General features: G+C 35.1%; 1 protein-coding gene across 1 annotated transcript in view; it reads right to left on the minus strand.

The window, feature by feature from the left end:
* The window catches only part of LOC117021138 (rho GTPase-activating protein 7), a 177954-nt gene extending 150488 nt beyond the window's left edge, over positions 1-27466 (minus strand). Inside the window, exons 1-2 of the mRNA XM_033103953.1 lie at positions 27092-27466; positions 14933-16080 (exon numbers count right to left, since the gene is read on the minus strand). Of these exons, the coding sequence (XP_032959844.1) occupies positions 14933-15955 (1023 nt within the window). The 5' untranslated portion in view covers positions 15956-16080; positions 27092-27466. The remainder of the gene's footprint in view (positions 1-14932; positions 16081-27091) is intronic.
* Between the last annotated feature and the right edge of the window lie 217 nt (positions 27467-27683).

Genomic DNA, 27683 nt, shown 5'->3' on the forward strand with positions numbered 1-27683 from the left:
TTGGATTTAGGATTCGCCCAGGTAATGTAGGATAATTTCCTTTTGAGATCCTTCATTTAATTCCATCTGCAAAGACCCTTTTTCCAAATAAGTTCACCTTCACAGGTTCCAGTGGTGAGCACATGCACATACTTTTTTGGGGAGCCCGCATTTCTGTCTCTACATTATGGACACACGAATAGATCATTCCAACACAGTGTGGTAAAGGCTATGCTAGGATCCGTACAGGGGTAGCATAGAAGGAGGCCCCAATTTAGTCTGAGGAGTTGAGGGAAGACTTTTTGAGTGAAGTGACGTGTAATATGAGACCTGAAGAATGGCAAGGGCAGGAAGGTGGTCTGGGGAAAGCTTTCTGGATGAGGAAGATAATGAGTGACTCAGAGTAGTTTAATGTGGCTGTAGAATGTGAGATGAGGAGATGTATAAAATAAGACTCTAGGTAAACAGGGCTAAGATTGTGACTGTTGTCACACAGCAGTCTAGCCGACTGTCCCCTCGTACCTTTCCCTAAGGAAAGAAGAGTCTGTGAGACTGTGTCTTCTTGGGACTTTGCTTCATCTTTATGTTTACACCTCATGTCTCTCTGTCCGGTCCCCAAAAGATGGTTTGCCAGCCAAGGACAGGTAAGATTTCTCATGTGAGGAACAACCTAAGACAGGCGGAACTGAGTGGGGACCCCCAATGAGCTACTATGGAAAACATGGGAAGGAGCATTGCCTCCCCTTCCCCCTGCTTAAAGGAAGGCACTGCTGACACTGGCTTTCCCTCACACCTGATTGTGAGAGAAGTTAGGAGAGCGATAATATCAGCTCTCCCTGTTTAGCTCAACAACAAAGTTTTATCAGGAGACTTATCCCCAGGAGGGTACACACCTTAAATAAATCATCATAGGATTTTCTGCTCCGGCTGTTTGCAGGCGGGGATAATTGGATTAAATTACCTTTGTGATATGATGGATGAGTTTCACAGACCATAGATAAGACAATTTTTACTTTACTCCCTTGTATAATCAATAAAAGTCACCAGTCGGCCTGATTTGGGGCTCCAGTCTTTCATGACTGTGAGACCCTTGGCCCTCTGAGATTCAACTGCATTAAGTCTCTGTTTCTTTCTTTCTTAAAACTTAACCTTAAGCCACCCCTTCTCATTCTCTCACTGCCCGTGTTGCGCTGGACGCGACATGTGACTGTCCTTGAAAACCTTGTCTAGCATATTGGAATTTTAAAGCTGCGGAGGGGAGGGGAACAGATTTGCTTTGTATAAAGATAATTGGGATGCAGTATGGAGAATAGATTGATGGGGATTATGACTGAACCCAAATAAACTGTTAGGATGATGTTGCAGTAATTTGATCAAGAGATAGTAGGGGGACAAAAAGCATAGAGATGAAAAATATCGAGGATGTAGAATTACTATTTCGTAAGAATTGCTAATGACAGCTAAATTCACATTTCTACCTTGTTTCTAAAATTTCATCTGACCTTTCTATAACTATTATTAGTCCACAGGTATATGTAGATATGTAGTAATACAGATCTAACAGCAGCAGTTTTTAATAAACATTTTGAATTTGTGAAATACATCTTTTGCATGTGTTAATTTTCTTTAGTTCTTAGAGCTATGGATGCACTTTAATTTGCATTGCTTCCTGTGGGGACAGAGTCCCGGAGGGCAGTTTCCAGGCTCTCGGCCTCACGTGGAGGGGTGTTGGCGCGTGTAGTAGACGGCCGTCAGCTGTGGCTAATTGGCCGTCAGCTGTGACCAGTTGGCCAATGGGCCACTGATATAACTGCCTTGGCTGCGCTAGTGAGTCAGAGAGAGGAGAGTCAGTCGGTGGGTTGGCAGGCAGAAAAGCAGACAGCAGGTCGCACGTCGTGTGGCTCCAGCCTCCATTGAGACTATAGTGCCACCAGTGAGACTATAGCGGTATGACTCCCCTACCTATGGCTCCGTGGGTGTTCCTTTTTGGCCTAGCCATATCCTGCGTTCTTATGTGGGGAGAGGGACTAGAGGCTCCACAGGCCGCCTCGCACAACAAATGGTGCAGCGAGCAGGGTCCCCTGCATGACACTTCCAAGTAAATTTGACTTTGTAAACTCCTTCCTAAGTGAAAGGGTGGGGCTATATATTTGGGTGGTGGATATTGTTTAGAACTCATTCTTGATTATATGTACCTGTTTAGTTCTTTTGATTTTAAAAAGTTTCACAAGAAGGTTAGGAATGCAGAAGGGTGTTATCAAAGTGATAGTGAAATTCTGTGTAGAAAGAACTAAGGCAGCAGCAGTGAGAGAATGTAAATATGTCACTTTAAACATAAGCAGTTCCTCAAGGAGAATGAGCAGTACTGCACACGGAGGGAAAAAGCCCATGGGCTGCTTCTCACCTGGGTGCCCACTGGCCACAGCAGAGGGTGCTTAATGACTGACACGTGGGAGAGAGATTACCAGGCATCAGACTGTGGCCTGGCCAGCAACCTCAGGGGGAAGTATTTGATCATTTGCTAATAATTCTTCCAAAAATCAACTTTTATTTTTAAGCAGTTGAAATGGTAACAATTACTTGAAAACACTGTCAAGTATATAACTCTTCAGATTTGAATGTAGAACCACAACCTAAATCCCTAGACAAGGTTGTTATTCACCTTAAGTGTGTTGGCTACACCTCTTTGGTATTTTAAACATGACTTTGTGGGTGCTTTATGTTCCCTTCTAATAGCAGGGATTTCTGGGTTCTACTAACACATTTCTATTTTCTCCTCAGTAGAGACTGACTTTTCTTTTTCTTCCCTGAGCCCCCGTATTGTGTAGGAAACCATATTGTGGCCATTTTTATTATTCACACTATTCTGTTTTAGTCTCTCAGCATAAACAATAGATGTGAAGTGACTTTAATTTAGGCTGATAATAAACAGCATAACAACGTCCCCTCTTTGAGTCTCCAGCTCTTCTTGTTCTTATACGTATACCATCCTCACTCTTTAGGAAGTTTTGCCGTGATGCTCTGTATAATAACCAGAGCTCCAGTTCAGTATTGTGCAGCCCTCTTACTTTAGAAAGGAATATTGGAGGCACAGTGAGCAGTAGGTCACATGTATCACTCAGGATATCAACGTAGTGACTTCTGTATTGATATCTCTTGAGAAAATTTGGTCCTCTTAAAAATGAAAAGATTTATGTGTAAGTTAGTAATTAAGTTTCATCATGAACAGACTTACTGTAAGCAATACAATTATTGCCAATTTATTCTCTATCAAGAAAATAAATGGTCTGGGTGGTCAAGGTTGGAAATTTAGGATTACAATTACCATAAGGTATTGCATGTGAAAAATAGATGTATTTCCATTTTAAATAGCCCAGAATAGGCTGATGCACAACTTAGCATGCTTTTTGTTTCTAGTCTAGACAGAATTTTAAGTATAAAAATCTAGTAATTTACATGACTACTAATATGTTTAAAAGAAAAAAATTTGCATGATGATTATATGGCAATTCACTAGCTAGTTTTCTTTCTTCCCTGGCCTCCTTAATGATTGCTCACAGTATAGAACTTGTTTGAAATACTTTTTAGCTTGTTTAAAATTTATCATGCCTCAACCCAAACACTGTGGACATCTGAGAGAAAGCACTTTGTAACTTCTAAGTGGATAGAGATAATATTTATGATAAAAGTCTAGGTTGATCACAGGGAAAGAGTACAGAATAATTGAATTAAATGAAAATTCATGCCTCAGGAAAGAGCAATATTTTCTTAGAAAACCAGAGAAGCTGAGAAAAACTTCATTTTAGATTCTATTTTCAGTTTTTTAAAATGTATTTTATATTTTTGTCAGCATATACCTGAAATAGTAGTTAAATTCTCAAAGCTGTTTTTTTTTCCTGCATACAAAGTGGACAAATGTCTGAAATAGAAGGATAAAACATTTCCTTTCATCGTTCAAAAAAAAAAAGCTTAATATTAGGTTTGTGTTACATTTTGCTGTTGGCCAATTCTTTCTGATTACTTTTAAATTATAGCTTTTCCATGATAATATGCAATTCAGCATCTTCTCTGTGGGCTAGCAACTTTGCATTGGTAACAAGACATACCACTATTAGCACTCTAAGTTACAGTTCCGTGGCCTGGTCAACACACACACATTATTCCAGTTAAAGTGAAATGCAAGGATGTTTAAAGTCTCTTCCAGCTGGAACATTCCACGAACCTATGAAAAGCAAATTCTCTGTCCCTCATCCCGTAGTGGTTTGTAGGATGTTGCCTACACAGTGTAGTTGACTGAACAATGTCTTGTGTGTTGGGTAAATGAACATGTGAGAGGACACCAAACACCATGTTACCATCTTACAGCAAAATGAAGACAAAAATGCAAGGAATATTATTGAGGAATGGATTGAAAATTAAAGTTCCATCTATACAATGGCAAATATATACTGTGAGTAGTAACTCTTTGGGCTGTTCAGCTGTTTCTTTCTTAAGGTAGACACTGGTCAGCTGTGTTGACTGAAATTCCACTTCCCTGTGACTTGTGGGTTGCGGGAGAAAAAATGGTCCGTAGGCCTCGAAGGTGATATTTACCACAGAGGCTGAGCCTGCTTCCGGTTTCCTTTTGCACTTCCTTTAGAAACATGTGAAAGCAGAGTACCATCAGCCAACTTGCTTGTGTTGCTGCTGTAGGTAGCTACTATTTAATTCCCATGTGTTTTGTCACCTCTTCTACTCCAAGTCCCAGTAAAGACTGTACTTACTGCAGGAAGCCAAATACTGCATTTCACATTGTGCTTGATTATTGCAAATACTAAATATATAAATATATATATATATATGTATATATATATATATACACACACACATACATATTTAAATGAACTTATTTTTTCTTTAGATTTCCTGCGATAAGTTTGGGCTTTATACATTACATAATTCCCTTAAGAAAAAGTTTAACTCAATCAGAAATTCATAAGTGGATTTTCTGGCATAAATTGAGATTTAATCTAAATAATATTTAAATGATAATGTTGGAAAGGAAGGCTCTTATCCAACATGCTGAGCTTGAGCACTAATCTTTTCTGATCAGAGTTGGTCATGTAACAACAGAAGGTGAGTAGCACGGTCATTGAGTGCTGTCCTCTAAACACATTTTTATCCATCAGAGAATTGACATCACTCATAGGGCCTATGGGTTCTTATTTTGAAAGCATTTCTTGATTTATACTTAAGTAAGATGAAATTGGAAATTTCATCTTTATCAAATATTTATGAAGTACATTTCTCATCTGTTACACTCTGACTGAAATGCCTTTGGGTACCTCTTCAAAGTGACTTGAAAGAAAATTTCCAGTTGTGCATTAGGCCAATATGTAAGTGGGATGTGAAGCATCATAATCAGAATTGAATTTTTAACAAACAAGGAATTATTCTCTTGCTTTTTTACTTCTCGTGCTTTAATCAATTATGCTGTTAATTTATCTTGTTACAATCATCCATAATTATTAAAAAAATTAATAGCACGCCATAGATGATTCTTACATATTTATGAGGTTATGCAAGTTAGTGGGAATCACTGTCTCATCTCATCATCATGTTGGAGTTGAACCATTTTGCTAGTATGCCTCCTGGTAATGTTTTAGTCGTCAAGCAAATTTTCATGATTTTCATCTTACTTTTCTGCTAACTGATCAAATACTAACTGTAGAGCAAATAACATTTTTCAGCGCTCATTCGTATGTTGAAATCTAGATTATTTATTTATTTCAGATAAAGAGAACCTAGAAATTACTTAACTGAAAATCTAAGTCTGACAACAGAAATCTGGTTTGCCTAAGCTAAAGTACAGCATATGAAATACTGTCATCTTTTGATTTTCATAACACCCAAAAAAAAGAAAGGAAGAAACCCTTAGCGTTTAAAAGTTTCTGTTTACAAAACGGCCTTTTTGAATTATTTGCTTATTTCAGTTACTCCCTAAATTTAAGCCTGTGCCTTTTTTTTTTTTAAATGTATTTCTCAAGACCAGTTAAAGTAGGCACTGAGAGATCCTTCTCTCTCATTCTCACAAGTGTAAAGTCTTTGCATTCTTGAAAGCACAGCTCAGGCACCACTAGGTGAAGCCTGCTCTGACTTCCTCAGGGATGGAGCACCTCCCCTATCTATAATGCTCTAGTTCCAGAGATCTTAATACTTTCTAAATTGGATGAGATTGAACCATGATGTTACAGTACAGGTGGTTCAAAACCTAATATTACATTAGGTTCTAATAGTAATAGTTATTAAAATTAGTTGAGATGAATATTTTTAAATTTATTATTTGTGTTATGGTGCCCCTACTAGTGTGTAAACAACTTTAGGTAAGGATGCATGTCTGATTCTTATTCAGATTCTTTGGCACACATGGCCAAGTGCATGGCAAAGAGAAGGTACTTAATATTGATTTAATTAATGAACGCATATTCCAGGCTCTAGTATATAATGATTAGATAGCAACGATGTCCATGGGTGCTGACTTACTTTCTAAATCCTGTCTTAAATTTTGTTACTTTCCCCACAATTATTCCCAGATAGTTCAGCTTACTCTTAGATCTATAACTATGACAATTTAGTAAAACAAACAAACAAACAAACAAAAAACAATGACCATAGCTACTACTACTAGTTAAAGTCACATGGCGTTTACTATGTACAGAGACTGTTTTAATTACTTTATGTATTAATTTATCTGATATTCCTAACAGCACAGTGAGGTATGCCATTATTGATGAAAAAAACTGAGACACAGGGAGAATAACTAACATCCAACTATAAGGGAGGGAAGCAGTTTGGTGTCAGAGTCCATTGGCTTAATTACTTTGTTCTATGTAGAAGCTGTGATGACTTAACATGGTCTGTGCAGCACTCTGGAAATCAACTAGCGTAGCTAGTGACCCTGGCTGGCTGTATATTCTGTGAATAAAGATGTCACTAGAATGTGACCTATTCTCAGATATAATTCTGCAATTCTTCAGTTATTTAACTGTCAAATCTTCACCTCAAGTTTGGGTTAAAAAATAAGTGGTTCTAGTGGTTGTACTATGTAGCTGTTTAATCATTTTTTCTATCTCATTTAATGTTCCTAACATTTTTTTGTTGTTGTTGTACCTAACAATTTTGTGATGGAGGGACTCTTGTTTCCATTTTCCAGAGACATATAAGGCTTAGGAAGGTTAAATAACACCCCTCAATTTAGATTGTGCTCTTTTTCGTCATTACGCTTTAATCTCTTGGTTAGAAAATCAAGCTCAGACCAAGCCATTCATTTTCTAGACCAAATAGTGATGCTATTTTAATTTTTTTTTAAACCTCTGGGTTAACTTTTAATGTATATAAAAAGCAGTAAATCCTTTTGAAGTTTCACTGGCTCAGAAAAATAGAACCAAAAATTGAAGCGTTTCATTAATCACGAGTTTATCCCTATGCCAACGGAGAAATAGAAATGAAAAAAGAATAAAAGTGTACTTTCCTATTTGCTTATGTTTCCTTTGAAAATTGTGAGGTTATCTCTAAAGTAGCACTATAATTCTCTTGACAGTTAGAAACTTATCTGTGGACTAGAGATCTTGTTGGCAGCGGGGGGAAGTACTTTATTTCTAAGAACATGAGCCAGAAAAAAATAGTCTATTGGCACCATTGCGTTTAGTGCCCAGATAACAGAGGCAGGGCTCTGTTATGTAGGCTATGCCAGTTATCCTAACTTTTGTGGATACTGGCATTTCTTCGACGGAGGCAGCCAAAATCTATGGTGGCTTTGTTGGTATTAAAAGATTAATAAGTTGGTCCTGGTTTATAGTAAAAGAAATCCATGAGGAAGAAACTAAATGTTTCACTATTATGATAGCCTCTAATGTGCAATTGGCTCTGAAATACCTATTAATTATTTAAAATAACATCATAAAGCGTGTATTAATTCTTGCTCCAATAAAAGCTGATGTTGGATAAATGTGAACTTATTAATGATCTTGTTACTAATAATGTAAATTGCAGTTTTGGTTCAAGTCACTGGTTGGAACAGAGGCCCATCACACTTCATAACTACTTAAAAAAAATCTGGAACAAGAAAAGTTTGGATCTAATTGCTTTCATTCAGAATATATTTTTCTGACTGAAAGGTACCTGGCAACAAATCTCCCCACTTTATGTGGTTTTCACAATAGAACTTAAAAAGTAATTTACTATTGTCTAATACTCTCTAAACAAAAGTCCCTCAATCTCTTCTACTCACTTGTCTTTCTGTCTCTTTCTTTATTATTCTTGTCATCTCTCCTCCAGTCTACTCCCAACTTCCTCAAAGTGATATTAAGCAGAAAAGCTAGAAAATTTCTAACCAGTGGCCTCCCAACATTTTTGATTATGTTCTTTTCAGCAAGCTTATGTATGATATTTACTTATAAACTATAATGCATTTGTTTTTGTAGTAATATATATCTTATTAAATATATACAAAATTAAAAAATAAAAGTGAATGACTATTCTAATATTTTCCTCCTCTGCACTCACTCTTGCCTACTCCTCTCTGGAGACAACTGAGGGCATTCTAAATAACATTTACCACTCAGATTACTATGCAACTAATTAATTATAATTAATGAGTTATTTTGGGACAAAGGGTAGTAATAATCTTAAACTTGAAGGTTGCCTCATACATCCAGATTATATATAATTTTTTTCTCCCTCTGTTCTCTCATGCCCTGTTTTAGCATGGAACTAGCAGGAAAGAGAAGAGATTATGGTATAAAGTATGGGATATATGGTCACTGATTTTAGTTGTCTGACTTAATTTCTTCCGCATCTTTACAACTTGGACTATTGACACCTGATATTGTCTTCTGAAAATAAATCCTTTACCATGACAGGAATATTTATTCATTCAAACACTTATGAAGAGGGTTCTAAGAAATGGACTGGATGCTATAGACACAACACTGAGTTGCCACAGACACAAAACTGCCCCCACCAACGAGCTTATGTTTTAGTTACAGTGGGATCAGATTAATTTTTAGGAAACATGATAATGGGAATAAGTCCTCTATGAATGAAGAAAGAATCAAGCAACTAACTTGGCTGAGGAAATTCGGGAAAGTCCCTCCAATGTGAAAATGCTTGTGGATCTTGATATCTGAGCTTATCAGGGCTTCATTTTCAGCTTGGTGGAGCTACAGCCCAAGTTGGCAGAGTTCCTTATGTGAAATGATAATAATAGTAACTCATCTCCACCTGCTCTGTAATCGCTAGAGTCAAATTCATGTTCCTTGTCTCCTTGTTAAACTTCTGTTGGTGATAACCATAACTTCATCATATTGAAATAAAAATCTGATTCCAGCCTGCTACGAATCTACGTTTTGTCAAGGACTTGCATTGTTGTTTCTCCTTGCAAGTGACGGGTGCTTCTTTTGGTGTCCTATTTTAGCTTATTCTTCTGTTTCTCTCTGTGTTCCCCACCACAGCTCTATCTCTCTCTCTTTTTTCTTTTTTCTCCCCACCCCATCTCTGCCACTTCTCCTTGTGTCCCATTTCCCTTCTCTCTTTCTCACTACTGTTCCCTCCCTCCATTGCTAGCCTATGTGTTAGTCAAACAGACACCTTATTTAGAAAGTACAGCAGTGTTTCAGGGACTCTGTGTTTCACAATGCAAGGAACTCTGCTCTCTGGCTCATGGTGGTGTACCAAGTATATTATTTTATATTTTGGACCTGGGATGTTGAAAATCTTCAATATTTATTACTGATTGATTTTATCAGACACTGTATCTAGTGTTATCCTTTATCATATAATTCAATGTTTTTGCATTTCTAGTTGGCGTTAGGGGAATTATGTTTGTTCTCAGGCAAAGTATTTGAGCCCCAATTATTTACAAATATGCTTTTGGCTTTCTAGTTGTTTATACGGCCAAAACCAGTTTAAATGGCATGAAATAATTTATGGTTTTCAGTGACCAAAGGGTACAGAATGAGCCTTCATAAAGCTACCAGTTTTACCTGGGACACAAACCCAACTAAAAATATGACCGAGGTGAATTGGTGTTATCCATCTACAGACCAACTTTCTATCTTGTACAACTTTTCTTTGCCAACTCTAATTCTTGACCTAGGGAAACAAAGTTTAAAAACAATACAATCTGCTCAACAGGCCTATGTCTTTAAAAATCAGTGTGACTTCAGTGTAAACCATGCTGTTATTATGAATCTACCTAGAGAGCTCTATATACTTACCCTGCTTTGTCAACTGATACCAGGCTTATTAACAAACTCTAATTCTCCCACTAGTCCTTGCTTTAATTCAACATATCTTGGGGCCTTAGCTTGACCATCTTTTTGATTTTTATTTCTTAGATAAGTTTTTCCTTCCCTTTTATATTCTTCCAGTTGGCCCCCTATCTTGGTCCATTCTATCTTCTGCATAATTTACTATGTTCTGTATGTCACTAATCAGTCAGTGTTAACCTCCCCATGCTACAAGACTCATACATAGGCATATTTTAAAGACAGGGTAAGGACAAAACATTTCATTTTTATTAGTCATTGCTACTGTTCAGAGATGAAGTACAATATCTACAGAATAATGTTTTGCTCCTGATGGTTTTTCCACAAGAAAAAGTGTAGCATTTGATCAAGATCACCTCAACATACAAAACAGTTTCCTAACATGGAAAGGTGTTCCATAGTGTGAAATTAAAGCATCAGGTATTTATACAGAATATCATAGAACAAATATGCAGCCTTTTTATTCCTTTCATCACATGCCATGATATACTAGCATATATTTATATTAGGGTATTGTTCATTGACATATTTTTGTGATATGTTATGAATATAAAATTTCCCCGTCTTCTCTGATAATAGAATTTTTAGCCAACAACTGCTTGTCTCGAATGCAGACTCCATTTCTCAGCCCTTCGTGGCTAGGTGTGGCCGTGGAAGTAACTTGTTACACAGGGAATAAATAAGAGAGAAAAAGAAGTGTACACCTTCTGGGTCCCACCTTTACACACAAGGGTGGACATGCTGCACACATTCCTCTTCCCACTGACTTGAATGTGGATAAGGGCCTGAGGTGGCCAAGTAGTGAGATGAAAAGGGGTCTCAGGTTTCGATGACATAGAGTCTGCACATGGGTCCAGAACTGCTTATACCCAATGATTACGTGTGTGTGAGAAAAAGAGGTTGTTTAAGCCACTTTTATGCTGGTTTTCTGATAGCATGAAATCCATGCATAAATGATATAGTTTAGTCTATTGTTGGAATGTGAAGTTCTTGTTTAAATGTGGAACTAGGTGTCTTCCCAAATTTCAGATCATATTTGCCTTATCTTTTGGAATTTATTTTGCTTTGTAATGTGGATTAGGTTTTATGTGAGCAAATGAAAATATGTTCTTACATTTATGTAATTATTATGGTTATTCAAAAATTTGGGAACTATTTAAATAGGCTCTAGGCAAGACTGAATTTTGGGCTCTCTTTAATTAGTAAACCACCATCAAGAACAAATACACTAATTCTCTAAAAAAAGGCTAACCTCAAGTCTTTCCCTACATATTTTCCATCTTCACATCTCATTTGGTTTAAAGAGACCACTTCTTAGACTGTCTACCTCCTCCAGATTTCTTTGAAATTTTTCTCTAAGATTTGCTGTTAACCAGCTGCCTTACCCCACCCACACCCTACAAGTGCTGGTCATATTCCACACGACATTTTGGCTCATTTGCTAATGTCTGTTCATAATCTGTTTGGTCTTCCTTTGATTTCAGTGGCTTCAATTTAATGATACATTTCATCATTTTGGGGGAATTATTAGCTTAAAAGGTTAATATTAACATATACTACAAATGCAGTCCTTTCTAATGGAAACTCCTAATAAATATGTGTGTAGCTATCCTTGAAGGTCAGAAATATCATTTCAAAACAAGAAAAAAATATATCATGCAAAACAATGAATGCCTGCCAAGATTTATAGGTTTCAAGGAATGATAATTTATATCTAAAGTACAATGGTATCTCTGGAGTACTACTATTTCAGTACATTCTGAGGTTCACTCTTATAAGCTCTATTTTTGTTTTCAGTTTTTTCAAGTTTTAGAATCTTGATTATATCCTGACCGAAACAATTCTTGCTCATAAATTCAACGAAGGATTTGGTTCACTCATGTGACCTTCAGATAATGAGATGATTAAAGTTCTCTAACTGAAATTTTATTAGCTCATATTCTCTTTTACCTTTCCAAGTTCTAATTTTAAAGATGTCACCATGGCTGACAAATAATTTTAAAGATACGTACAATTAAGCAAACTCTTTTTAGAATCTAGCACCTAATACCTTAGACATGAAAACGTGTGTCTCCCCAAAAGGCTTATGTGTTTTAAACTAGATGCACTGACATTAGGAATTGAGTAATTGATCAGAACCCTGATTAATGTTTTAAAAAACTTTATAAATATATGTTTCTATTTCATAAAAGTAATAATAATCATAATAACTAGATAAAGAGTTGTTTTGTGCCATGTAGAAAATGCTTCAAATAGTTTATATACCTAATGTTATTTTGTTTTTGTACTTCTGTTCATTATTTTTCTTCCATAATTCTATGAACTTTCACAAAAATTATATAGGGTAAAAAGTGAAAATCCTTTGCTTCTACCCTTTTAATTTCATTCTCTCAAAGTAACTGCCATTAACAATTGTATGCCTACTTAGGTAGAATTTGGCATATTCAGTCACAGAGAGAGGTTTATCCCCCTGTCTATCTCTCTCTCTATCTCTATCTCTATCTCTATCTGTCTATCTGCGTATCTATATCCACATATTTTGTTATATAAGGTTGGGATGTGCTATACATATTGGTCTGCCCCTGTCTTTTTTTCAGATACACATGACATCACGAGCCTCATTCAGTTAGTTCACATGGGGCTCTCACTCTATCTTTTTAATGGCAGTGTAGCATTCCAAACTGTAACTTAGTTTTTACACAGCATTTTATTAACTATAGCATATACGTAGCATTCTAAACAATAATTAAACATTCTTTCTTGATGGAAATTTGGCTTCTTTTTTTTGGTTAGTAACATACAATACAATGATGAACATCTCTGTACATATATTTTTATGAAATTGTTTTATTTCTTTTGGCAAAGTTCTAAAATGGCTAATTGCCAATTCAAAAGGTATTTTAACTCTCATCGATATCAAATAGAACAAAATTTCCTACACATTTTGATTCCAGAGGCTCCTCCTATAACTACACTTTTCCAGAGTAAATTCCAAATCTAAAATTTTGAATTGAATCTGTTTGTTACAAAGCATCCCAAATGAGTTGTAGAGTCAAAGCAAACATTCCACGAGACAATGCCATACACTTTAGAATGATGAAATGCTTAAAATAGAATATTTAAGTAGAACTTGTAAATGAGATATAATTACAGCTTTCATAATGCAACCATGTTATAGTGACATGTCCAAGAGCAAATTCTTTCCAGCATTCTTAGTATTGATATAAATGTCCAAGTGGTGAGCATATGTTTCTGGAATGTTTAATGTTTCTGTCGGCAGTTGGGCAGGGTTTGTCTTATTTTAGGGGAACTATGTCATAGGTCAGTTAATATTTTCTTATGTCACTATTGCATTCCCTCCAACAGATTTGATAGGATATATGGAAATTTCTGAATAACTAATCTGAGCATTCTAATTTAAACAAGTTCATGAAGAATTAACATTTTAATACAATTTATATAAGGAAGGAAGAGTTTGTCAGAAGCACAGAATGCTCTGTTGGCATATAGTTTGAGCACATTGATCTTTGCTGTAAAGTCTTTGACTTCACTTAAACTAACTTATGACATGTTACTGATCTATTTTGTTTGCAAAACCACAGTTTATGGAAACCAGATTTCTTCACCACAAAGAGAGTTGGAGATTTTTTTCCCCCTCATTGTAGATAGCCCCAGTTGAAAAGAATTAAGAACATTAGTTTTGTGTTAGAATAGCAATTGTGGATTAATATATCAAGAAAGGGGCAAGGATGTTACACAACAGTGTCCAACCTGCAAGGGCTTTTCAGTGCTAATGATCACATTAGATTTACAGAAGAAATTGTATTTGTATTTACATCGGGATTATAGAGCACTACATTGTTGGAAGAGTTCTGGGGAAATCCTAAGGACAAGAAACTTTGGTCAAGAGTTCACTGGCTAACCCATGCTTCATTTAGCTCCACTCCAATCCTTGCTCTGTCACTTGGAAACTACTTAGGAGAGAATGGCATCTACAGGATTAGTCAAAGTGGCCTTAGCATAAAATAATAATAATAATAATAATTTCAGTTATTGGTCCTTTTTGGTCAAATGTTAAAGAAAAGCTGATCTATTGATAGTGAATGTACTAGGGTATCATTTAAAATAGTATCAGCATATTTTGAGGAGGGATTACTATTGCATACACACACACACACGTATGTATGTCATTTTTAATATGTGCTTTATGTCACATTTGTCATGATAAAATATGTCTTTTAAAGGGCAAAAGAAACAAGCCCTAATAAATAATATTAAATAAAAAAATGCCATGACTTTCTAAGAATTAGAGATCAGTCTTCAGATGGGTCTTGAATGATGGGCTATCTGGTGGCTATTTAATTCCAACTGAAGAAAGTGAAATCAATTCTGTCTTCAACACAATCCCAAAATAGAATGTTCATAAATCATTATAAGCATTATGAGGGAAATGAGTAGGTTATATTATTTTAATTTTCACATATTTTGATGGTTTCCCTAAGAAGATACTCTTTTGAGTTATACAGCTACATGACAGGGCAAAAGAAACATCTCCATCTCCCTTTAATACTAGCAAAATAATAAGTGATGGGAACAAAGATATTTACAAAAGTCCAAAAGCTAGATAATTTGTACATATGTCTTACCTTTCTTTTGCGAAGTCTGACTTGATTATCTGTGGGTTCCTGGGTGGCCAGAGTCTCCTTTAAGTGTAAACACTGCATGCCATCTCCTGAGTTGACCTTTGGAAGACTTTTGTTTTGATGTTTTGAGAAACCACTCTTCTCCAGGCCATTTTCAGCTGACATTCCACTCGGGCAGGAAGGAGGCTGCAGGAGGCAGCTTCCAGAATCTGCTTTTAATAATGGCAGTTCTCTGTCTGTACAAGGAATGGAGAAGAACTCATTTTGTATAACACTGCAGGTGTTTCTTTCATGCTCATCTTTAGGGAAGTCAGGTTTCCTTCGTTGTTGAGCAATTACAGCAGAATTCAGCAATTGCTTCTCAGACACAGTATCTTTCACATTCGATGACTCACATGCATTTATTTGGGATGCATCTTTTATTTCATTTAAGCTTATATCATTACAAAGCTCTAGGCTTTTACTTATAATTTCAATAACTTTTCTCTCCCCCCTTTTCTCTGCCAGCACTAAATCAGTTCCATCAGCCATTCCCCAGGAGTTATAAGAATCTTGGTTACTTTTTGTGATAGGCAGCATCTTTACTAAGGAGCCTGCTCCTTTGACGCTATGTTGGTCTGACGTTTTATGGCCTTGGGAAGTTAAAATCTGTTTATCATCTGTAAGATATAGATCGGAATCGATATCCTCATCAGAAACATGCACTAGTGTTTCCGTGCTGGCCTCCAGAGAAAAAAACCGATCTTCACTTTCGTGGCTGTCATTTTCATCCACCTCCTTTGAAATGTGACCCATTGGCCTCCCAGGAAAATCTCTCATCTCTGATCCATGACAGCAGTCTGGTAGTGAAACACATTTCTCTTTGCGGTCTGCATTTAGAGTTGCATCTTTTTCCATCCTTGCCTGCAAGCTGTCAGCTAATAGTCCATGATGACATGCTGTGTTATGATCATCAGAATTAAAAGGCTGTCCCATCCATTGGGTCACATGTTCTTCCCAGCTTCTCTTTCTTATAGCTACAGACATGTCATCGTAGTTTAACAACAGATAGAGAGATACATTCCATATGAGACTAAAGGAGATGGAACTTGATGAAAGATTACTTCAAATTCACTGATTGAAGAGGAGAGTGAGTTTTGTCATTTTGCCACCTATTAAAAAATTAAAAAAAAAAAACTTCAGGATATGATGCTAAATTGAAAATATATCTTGGAAAAGAGAGCTCTTAATCTGTGCTAAAAAGACTAAGTAAAAGAGATTATAAAATTTCTGTTTAATAGCTTTAATAGTGTTATTTCTTTAAACAGTAGCCTGAATATTTGTGATAAAAAAATCATTGACAATACTTTTAAATGTAGCTGGATTGATGGATCTATTAGTGCATAAAGATATAACTATTAAATATGTAAAACTCTATTAAGAAAATATTTGGACTGAAACATTTAAAATTCACTGGAAGAAACATTCTGCTCTAACTTACATGATTTCCTGGTTTGCTTTTGTGAATACAAGTCTTTACAGAAATCTATATGCTGTTTGGTTTGAATTATAACAAAGGTCACCAAGGAACTGTTCATGCAAAATTTGAGATATAGAGACAACATTTGTAATGTATTAGTGTGTGAAAGAGCTAATACAGATCCCAAACTATCAGAATGTATTTACTCCAGGGAGTGACTTAGAAACAAGGAATAATCCAGTTTAGCTCATATTAACACATAAATCATGGATAAAAAAGCATAACACATACCATTTACATTGCCTCAGGATAAATACATTTACTTTACATACTATTACTGCTACTACTAGCTAGCAAGCTAGTATTACTGAAGCTTAGAGAAATTAAACAACTCGCCCAAGGTTATACATCTAGGAAGAAAGCCTAGGTCTAAGATTCAAACCTAGGCCTTGGTTCTATGACTAGGCTTGGGTAGCTAACACACTTCATTGTCTTCGCGGAAAGAGCTCCTACCTCCACCCCTTCCCTCCGCATATCTCTTGTATGTATAAAATCCAACTCTTCAGGCAGGAATTCAGGGGAACCAAAACGAAGATGTGAGCATGACAGGGCAATTGGGACAATTTTTCAGAAATTTCAGTCTCATTCTCTTTGGCTTCTATGGCATTTAGTTTGTATACTTCTGTTAGAATTTGACCATAAAAAATCTGAGTAAACAAGAAAACCAGGCATAAGATAAGGTCAGAATATAAACACATTCCTGGTATCCATCCCTACTGCCTTGAATGATTCAAATCCTTAGTTAAAGGAAACAAATTATACCATTGTAAACTCAACCTTATAAAAAGGACTAACCCAAATGTTGTCTTATAATGAAACCCAATTCCCGGATTGTAAAAGAAAAATCACATTTAAAGAGCAGACACTTCTAGTTTTTACTCCACAGAACTGTCAGCACATAACATGGATTGGCTTATTGATTTCAACCATAAACAAGATTAACTGCTGTGCTGGTTTTGGGTCACTTCAGTGTATTGAAAAGGACGCTGACTCCTCACCCAAAATTTCAAGCTATTCTGACTAAGCTCTAAGCACATGCCAGAAAAGTAAATATTCCCATCCTGTAGAGACCAGTGAAGTTAAGGAATGTACTAGAATTTGGTACCTAAGCCTGACCAAATATCTTTCTGGATACTATTTGGTTCCCTCAAAGGTCTGTGGCCATCTTTGAAAATGGTCAGCATTCACATTTTCCATGTTGGCATTTATTCTGCACTCAAAAGAAAATATAAATTCCCTGAATTTAATGCATAAGTCATTATAGTGTGGGAGGCTATGGAAAGTGGAAAAAACACATAGATGCATGTCAGAAAATTTCTGCTTTCATGGGCAAATTTGGGTTGTAATAGGGAGGTTCTGTTGTAGATGCTTTCTTTTTTTTACATTTAGTGTAGAAAGAGCAGGCTAACTTAAGAAATGCCAACTGGTATTACTGTGTCATTCCTAAGCCATATTTACATTTAAGTTGAGACTGAATTCTAGTTTCATTTCTTCCACCAAGGAGAAATAATATTTTATTAACCCCTTGGGAAACAAGTTACATTAAAATTTTGTGTTTAGGAACTTGTATAATATTAACTAATTTATTTCATTCAACATTGGCAAGTAGGTAAGTGTTTCTATAGCGTCAAAGGTAGATAGTACAAGTTCTAAGACAATCTAGCTACAAAGAGAGATTATAAATTAGGTATATCCAACAGAGTATTAACTCCTTCTGTCCTAATTTCTTATCTAGGTTCTTTGGATATTTCCAAATCAGTCCTGTGAATGTAGGGTGTCCTTACTTTGAAGCCATAAAATTTCCTAATTATTGTTATGACCATCATCACTACATTTTGAGAGCTTGTTCCATATCCTGTGGTCTGATAGATTTTTAAAAAATGTATCTCTACCAGCTTTCTTACTCACACTTCCTGATGTGTAATTCTGACTTGTAAGATTTATAGTTAATATCTGCCTCCATGATCGAAAAGTTGAACAAAATGCTAAAAAGGAACACGGGATTATTTTCAATTGCAGCTGAGCATATTAGTCTCATTTTCTAATCATCTCAATTGTCCAGAATCTGTCTTGTAAGGTGGAGTAGTCTTTGTAAAAGTCCTGATTCTCCCTAAGAGCCACCTCACCAAGCTGCCTTATTTAAAATTATATTCTTAACTACTGTGTATGTACTTTGTAAATTTCTATTTCTTTTTTTTTTTTTTTTTTTGTTTTGCAATCCCTTTTATGCAGTTTCATTCAGAATGAGCTCAACTGCTGAGGATTTGGATGTAGGGTCTGGAAAAGTGTAGGTCATTCCAGGGTGTTGATTTTATGAAGTGAATTTCCATGGAGATTTTTCACTTCTTAAATGCATGTGTTCAAACACCACAGAATTAATATTACAAGAGACTGTATGTACCTATAATTATGTAACATTTCTGGAAAATATTTTTGAAATGTCCAAATTTACTTTTTGTGATATTAGTGTATAAGGTGTTTAGACACAAAAACGATTTAAAATTTATTGTTTGGGTTAATTTTGTAACCCTTAACACTCTATAAAATAACTACTTTACGTCATACAGTATATATATTTTTAATTAATTATAACTGACGATTATTGTACTAAAAAATGACAACAAATGGAGACATTCTATTGAGAATCACTGACATATATTTGATATCAGATGATCCTGCTTTCCTTTGAACTTGCTTCTGAAATAAACACATACCTTATAGGTATTTTGCCCTGGAAATTGTCCTCAAGGAAGAAGAGCATGATGATAATCCCTATTGTTGATTTTATACCCTGGGAGAATATGGCACAAATACAGGACTTGTGGCTGAAATCAAGTGGGCAGTACCTGTAGAACTGACAGCAACACTGACTGATCATACTCCTTTATTCAACAAGTGTTTATTTAGTTCCCAATGGGCCACAGACACTCTGCTAAACATGAGGAATGTAAACCTAAATAAGTATTCTATTTTTCCTAAAAAGGCTTACAATTTCATGGGAGAAACTCATGTAAACAAGGATAATAAGTTCTCACATGGCAACAAATGCCAAGGAAAGTTTAAGACAAAAGAGGGGGTCATCAATTCTCCCTCCCTTATTTATCCCTTCTTCCTTTTCCTCCCTCCCTCCCTTCCTTTTTTCCTCACTCCCTCCCTTCCATCCTTCCTATTTTAAGGGTGAGTAGTGTAGGAATAGTGTAAATGTTAGGTAGAGCTCTCAGAGGATGAAATCCATGAATGAGACCCTCTGTGGGAATTTTCCTGCCTCTGACACATCTAGGTCAAATGGGAGTTTAGTTAGATTTTCTGCTCTATGGAGGAAGTCTTCTTTTCTTTCTGTCTTCACCTTTTTACTCTACCAGAATAACCTCTTTGGGAAAGATAGCAGAGGCATCAATAAACTCCAGAGAATTACTTACAACTTGAAAATTCATTGGTCACCTTGGCAGGGAACCACATTTCTCTGAAGCATTTCAGAGAAAATTGATGGGAGAAATTTTTCAAAGAAAAAAAATATCCATTAATTTCCCAGAACTAATGATCCCAAGTCTTCAGATTGAAGAGAATCCATGGAGAATTCAATAATACAAAAAATAAAAATAGACGATACCAAGAAATATTGTGAAATTTCGTAAATTTAGAGGTAAATGATCATAAATGAAGCAAATGATCATAAATGTTATCAGAAAGAGAAGAAAGCTAGGTTAAATGTTAGGTATTGGGAATGGGGATGTAATTACATTTCTCAGTTGCAGCACTAGAAATAAAACAGGCAAATATGGTTTTCAAAATTCTGATGGGAAATTACTTCTACCTTGAAATTATACGAGAAGCCTTAAATCTTTTTTCTCTCTCCTCAAGAAACTACTGGAGCAATAGTTCCACCCAAATGACAGAATAAAAAAAAAAAAAAAGAAAAGAAAAAAAGAAAAAGAAAAAAGAAAAGACGGAAAAGATATGGCAATAAGAAGCCAGGAATTCAACACAATGAACAAGGAATGGAATGTCCAGGTTCAAATTTATATAGCAGGTCTAGTGGATAGTCATTTCATATAAATCCTAAAGTTCTCTACATGAAATGCCTCTAAGAAAAAAACATGGAAATAATAGATTATATGATGTATGTGACCACACTGAGAGGAATTTCTTAGTAAAATCTGACAATAAATATGCCTGCAGTTCCTCTACACTATATCCCATGGGACCAAACCAATCCCCCCTATCCCTACCTTACCCAGAACACTGTCACCTCACAATTACACACATACTTGTCTCACACTTTCAGAAAATAAAGGTGGCAGTTTGGGTACTTATTTTTGGCCACCAATGTCAGTGCAGTTTTCCATGAGATTCCAAGGTGATTTCTTTTATGGCTTCCTTTCTTCTCCCAATCCTTCTGGGAACTCCTGAAATTCAGGACAGGTATTCTTGGTAACCCATTTAGCTATAGTCTTTCTAAAATATCTGAATAGAAGTATAAGCTATAGAAATAATATATAAAGAGCATTAAATGAGTAAATAAATACATATGAAAAGAGGAATTCTCTATTATATTATTTCCCAACTTTTCCTGGATACCTCACTCACAGTACTTGAAAAGGCAGCAACTTTTGAGTCATCCCTTCAAATGTGGATATCTTGTTTTGTCTTTTCAGAACACAGATGATCTCTCTCTTTCTCTTTCTCTCCCCCACCCCTCTCTTTTTCTCTTCTATATCTATATGATTGAACTCTGGGTAATTTTTAAACACTTTCACACAAATCCTACATATTTAATAGAAGGGAACATAAAGACATAATAGTACTGCCAATTTCTCTTTATTTTTTTACTTTTTCCTTAGAGTTACTTCTGGGTTCCCTTAGGATCTTTCTTCTTAATTACCCGTCCTGTGTTAAATTTTTAGGTCATGTTCTCTTCCTACTACTATTTTAAAATATGTAGATGTATAATATCTATCACATAGCATGTTTTTAGTCACTCTGGAAAGGAAATAATTTCCTTTTAATTGAAAGTAGGTTATATTCTTTGAATTGCACCCTTGCAAGAATAGAGAGTGAAGTTAAACCAAGAAAAGAATATTTTTACAATGGCCCACTTTGTAACTATATGATAAGGGTCCAGTTAATAAGATAGAGAGATTGGGGACATCCTATAGTGATTTGAAATCTTAATGTATCTTAAGCCTACTCTCAGGAAGTCACATTTATACATAGTAAGTGTTTACCTCCAAACACTTACTGAATTGGAAAATTCGAACAGAATCAACAACATAGAAACACACATGATCACAGCTTAATACAGTTTTTCAAATGTGCGCTCACTAATGTCAAAGTAAATATTCATTACGTGAGCATTTGTGGAGGCCACGATGAAATTCATATTCTTGATGGAGCTGTCAAATAACAAATTATCTAGCAAAGTCAATTGTGCACATTCGGGCATCTTCCCACTGCCCCCCAGATCAAGGATAACATGAAGAGGGATGCTTTTCATTGCCAAACTGATGTTACATATGTGAGATACTTAGGAGCATCAAGAAAACATCCGACAGATATGAATTTCTTAATGTAAATGTATGAACAAATAGCAAAATAGATGATGACAACACATTAAAAATTTCTGTGAGTCTGGTCAGGTAGCCAGCTAGTAAAAGACAATTCATTCTTTTTTCTTTAAAATATTCATGCTACTTAATCCAAATTAGATAGGGCTAGAATAATGCTGTGGGAGAGAGACTAATAACATGATGTAAGACTTTATCTCCATTTAGTTTCATGCAGATTTCCTTTCTTTAGTAGCAGTCTGTGTCTTAATCCTTCACAAAATCATTATCCAACTACTTTTACATACTTTGCCAAATGTTGGAATATACTCATTATGCCTCATTACCTGTCTGGAAAAAACCAAAATACTGTTAAAATTCTTTATTGGTAAATTGCTTAATGGAGGTTAAAATATTCTATATGAAATAGCTTTCATGTCTTTAAGCTGTCTGGAAATCATTAAAAATTTTAGTAAATTACAGAACAAACTACCTATAATGAACTAAGTCAGTGGAATAAGTAGTACATCACTTTTTCCAAGGGACACATCCAAGCTTCCATCATTTTTGGTCTTTAGAAGAAAAATGAAGTGAGTACGCAATTTAAAAATATTCTTTTAATATTTACATATTTATGTATATCTCAGCTTTACTGAGTTTGGAAAACTTTTCCTCATTCTTAGCTCCCAGAGTCAAAGATATTACAGTAATCAGGAAAACTTGAAAATTAACTCTGTCAATCCACTTGAAAATAGTTCATCATTAAAAAGGAGGGTGTTAGAAATTGCAAGGTATTATTTCCATGGTGCCCTATATTTACCTCTAGTTTCCTGTTATTTAATGTAACCTTAGCAGTTTCTAATTTTCTTGCAGGGAGGAGCCCAGATACTGGCAGTGTTTGACTTACCACCACTTTATAGCTCAGTTCAGCAAGGTTGCCAGATTCTCTTAATATTTTCTTAAGTAACCCACAAGTAATTTGAGGAAATCTTGGAACGTTTCATGATATTGCCTGATATCACTAAGGTCTTTCTGGGGATAATTGGTTTCCAAGAGATCCAGAATTAACACAGTTATGGAGGAAAATATTGCATCACGGATGCAATAATTTCTAGATATCTGTGTTTTCTTTGGATTTCCATGTTTCTAAAGTAAACAATCTTCTCAATAATCGTGTTCCATCCTATGTAGAACCCTTTGAGCATTTAAGACTACACTGTGTGTTAGATATTTCTGCAAATAAATTCACTAATGAATAATTAATCATTTGGTCTTTTGCCTTGATATCTCTTATCTAAGAATCCCTCATAACCCAGAAAAGTATTGCCTTTTCTCTGAACTTGTTAGGCTTGGAATTTTTCATGCAACAGGAAATAGCTTAGAGTTAAATTTGCTATCAAGAGTTTGTTGTCTTTTTTTTTTTTGTATGGCAAATAAGCAGTATGATTGAAATGTGGTTTTGCTTTATTATAAACATATATTTCTCTTCAACAAGGGACATGGATTATAATGCTTTATTGTCAGCATGGTGAGATATGGCTTTGCTTTAAGTGGCCACTTCCTATTTTTAGCTTTACTATCATTTCTAAGAACACTCTAACAGTAGACACAGTAATCACTAAATATAAAAGATATAGCTATAACAACACAGGTGTTCAGATAGCTAGGTGACAACAGGATGCTGAGACTTCCAATAGGGACAACTTGCACGACAATCAGGAACATGAAATCGTTGGGAACTTCGCTATTTCTGTTAGGTCGGTATCCTATCAGGGATTGCTGCCTCTGTTATCAACTTTTGCCTTCTGTATTTAATAGCTATAATTCTCAGATTACTTTGTCATCTACTTATATACATTTGAGCTTGTTTTTATTACCAAGTAAATATATATGCATACATTATATATATATGCATTAGAATATTTTGGTGATCATGATAATAGTAATAGTAAAAATAGCTTCCATTTATTAAGCATTTGATGCCAAAATATAACCAAAGAAGTGAACGTTGTATTTCTATATCCACATCAAAGTCGGTCTGGAGTCGGATTTCTTCATAAACCTGTTTGATTTAAGTTGTGCACATAAGGGGCTCATCATTCATAGGGAAAGAAGGCACAATACTCAACTATTTTTTTCAAATCTGGAGGTTTCTACTTTTCCCTTATCCTCTTTAAATTCTCATGTATTAAATTCTTAACATTTCTCTATTTTGATAATAAAATTCTCTGATCCAGATCTAGGTCATCGGTCATTTGGAACTTTGCTGTACTGTAATGATTTCCATAGAGAGACTCTCATTGCAAGATAATACTGATACCAATTCCCTTATTCCCCAAGAAGAAAAAAATGGATAAAAAAGAAATAAACTTTAAAGATCCCAGTTTAGACTTATTTTAAGCCTCGAAGATCCAATCCTCTATAAGTAAGTTTAAATCATGCCTAGAATTTCTTCCTTTTTATTATAATGCCCTTAAAAAAAATAACATGCTGCACTCATTTTTACTAGGCCCTCTAGGAATCACACAGTCAGTTATATAGGCTATTGCTTTACTGCATTTATTCCTCATTCAATAATGTGGAGTGTGATGACTCTGGAGGTGTTGAATAGTGTAACTTTTAAGTGGTAATAACATCAGGAAATCCAATCTGTTTCATAAAAATGGGGGGCAAAAGCATCATTACACACATTTTCTCTAAAGAAATGGCATATACTAGAAATGACGTATATTAGTTTTATGAGAAAGGCTCTTGCCTTGGAAAGTGCTGTGTTTCAGCATGCATAGCAACATATATTGTCATGTATGAAGTATGATACAGAAGAAACAGCCAACTCACCCATTTTATACTGCTCTTGTCAGACATTTATTTATATAGTTTAACAAATTCTGTATTCTACAACTAAAGGACCTTGTAGAAGGCTCACAATAGACATAATCCAGTTAAGGACTGAAAATAAGCTGTAGAAGGGAAGATGAAAGGAAGTAGGCTTATTTGGCCTAGAAATGTACACTTATGTTTTCATATGTCCATTTAGGCTTTTTATACATTCTCTGATGAAAAACTCATAGGACTGGAAATGGGCTGTACAACAGAAATTTAAGTAAAAGATAGACAGTGTGTACATTAAACCAGTTCCAACGAGGGGTAGTAAAATCTCTGAACGTCATTGATTGGGTAGGTTCATTATGATATCATTTGAATACAAGGATATGAACCGGACAAACTCTGTGGTAGCCCTATGTTTTTCAGAAACATTAATTTAAAATTAATATGCTTACTAGCATATGGATTGATTTTCTTGGCATAATTGCAAAATGTAACAAAATAGTTACAAATAAGTTACTCCTTTAAAGTGTTTGTTGAAAGCATATTAAATCTTTTGAAGAAAACTTTTGCATTTGAGAAAATTTTATTACTTAGTAAATTTGATTCTTTTTTCAAAACCATGAATTTTTTTCACCCCACACTGTAACACTGGTGGACATTTTAAGCCATGTTTTTTTTTAAAGTTGTACTCCAATTCTCTGTGATAAGTAAACTTTTACTGGACATGTGCATATTTTATTCTGTATAATCATTATTTGAGAGCATAACGATGTAGTATAAAGACATATGAATTATAAAACAGGGTGCTATGGTCCCACTGTCATCTCTCCTATTAGCTAGTAGTGTGACCTTGGACAGGTCACTTTTGAATGTCATTCCTTAGCTCCCTGTGGCAACCTCCGGACAGTGTTAGATGAGTGCTACCTTACGTTATTTTCCTTCCTTGAAATTCTACTCAGGGATTTTATTAAGTCATAATTTAGATAAGTCAATATTTTATTTTTTAACATACTTAAAAATAGGTTCTCTTTGCCATATTTAAGTCTTAATCTGACTTAACTTGTTAGTGAATAGTGAACATTTATAAATATATTATTCCAGCATAGAATTTTAAAATAATTAGCTAATACAGAAAATGGTTACCTTGTACTAAGTAAAATTTTACAATTAAAACACTTGGTTTCTTATGAGTCAACTGTCAAATAGCTGTCATCTTTCATTTAGTATATTTTATGTTCATCTAATAGGTTTGGAAATATACATGAATATTTGTTCCCTTTACATACCATTGCATATTATTTCTATAAAATAATGATTTTCATTCTAAATATTCACAAATGTAAATATAACAGTATGCTATGCATTAAAGTCAATGTTATTTCAGTCATTACTAATATCTTCCCACATATATTGCACATTTAAACATTTAAGATACCTTAAAGAGACTGTAGCCCAGTGGAAATGTAATTTTATGATTATATGAATTATAAACACATGATCAGTTTTTCATATAATTGTAGTGATTTCTGGCTGCTTTAAACAGTAATAATGAATGTTGTTGTCATTGAGATTTACCCCAATTATTCAAAAAAATTCACATAAAATATGATCTGAACAGTGAATTAGGGAAAGTTAATGTAAATTAAATCCAATTCTGATATTTAAATTTTTGAAATCAGATTAGGATAGATTAAATTTCATGTATTTACTTTTTTTAATGAAACATTTAATTTGTACATTAGCAGCTTGAGCTGTGGTTAAAAACGGTTTAGGGAATTATTGAGAAATCCAATTTTCATATTTTAAATGAGACACAAAATATTGTTTGAGATTCAATATTAAGAAAAATCACTCTAGTGCTATCTACTCTCCCTGATGGCAAAATAAGGGGAGATAAAAAGAATTCATTTACACCTTACACTTATGTGTAAGAAAATGTGTTTGTTTTATATTATGCCATGTAATAGGAAACTTGGTGTTATAGCTCTATTCATAAATAAGTTAAGAACAAAAAGGAATTAAAATAACATCTTAGTTTATGGAGGAAAAGAGTAAGTCTCTATGGAGTCTATTTTAGAATTGACATTTTGCTAAAAAAAAATTTGACTCACAGTTTTCTACTTATTAAACATTTTCTACTTCTGATTTCATGGCTTTCCTCTAAAACCTAGGAAATCACCACTCGGTGCAAGATGCTAACGTTTATCCCAATCTTTTTACCTCTTCAAAGATTGCCTCAAAGAATAAAGATAGATATTCACAGTGTCTTACCTAGACAACGAGGAGCTGAAACGCCAAGGCATGACATTGTTCAACACTCAGGTTAGGAAAGAAGTCCGTCCCCATTAGTTTCTCCAAAATATAAGTTCACATTTCGTGGTTGAGATCATGGCTCTATTCTAAGCAGTTTTACGCAGTGTGTTATTCTAACAAAAACACCCTCCGCAGCTGGAGGGAGCCTTAGCTAAAGCAGGAGTCTGTCAAGGCGTTCCTAGTGACTTCTGTCTACTAAATTCAGACTGATGTTTTGCGAAAGGGGCCTCCACAACCAGGCCCAGATTGCCTGGGAAGCATTTCCTGCCTCTGAGGAGTGTGCATGTGAGAAAGACTGCACGAAGCGGAGGGGAGGGGGAGAGCAGAGCCAGCCTGGGCGTTGTAGGAGTTCTGATTTTACACAGAACTGAAGTGAGTTTGTCAAAGCTCTTGAGGTGATTAGCTGGAGAGTCATAAAGTCCTAGAGCTTTTTTCTATCCCACACAGCTTATGAGAGAAAAAGAAAGACAGAAAGAAAGAAAACATAGTTCTCTCCCTCATCTACAACTTTTCCAGTCAGCTAAATGTCTAGGCACAACTTATCAAACAA

This window comes from Rhinolophus ferrumequinum, chromosome 4 (genome assembly GCF_004115265.2).
Source record: "Rhinolophus ferrumequinum isolate MPI-CBG mRhiFer1 chromosome 4, mRhiFer1_v1.p, whole genome shotgun sequence".
In the NCBI taxonomy this organism is placed as follows: Eukaryota; Metazoa; Chordata; class Mammalia; order Chiroptera; family Rhinolophidae; genus Rhinolophus; species Rhinolophus ferrumequinum.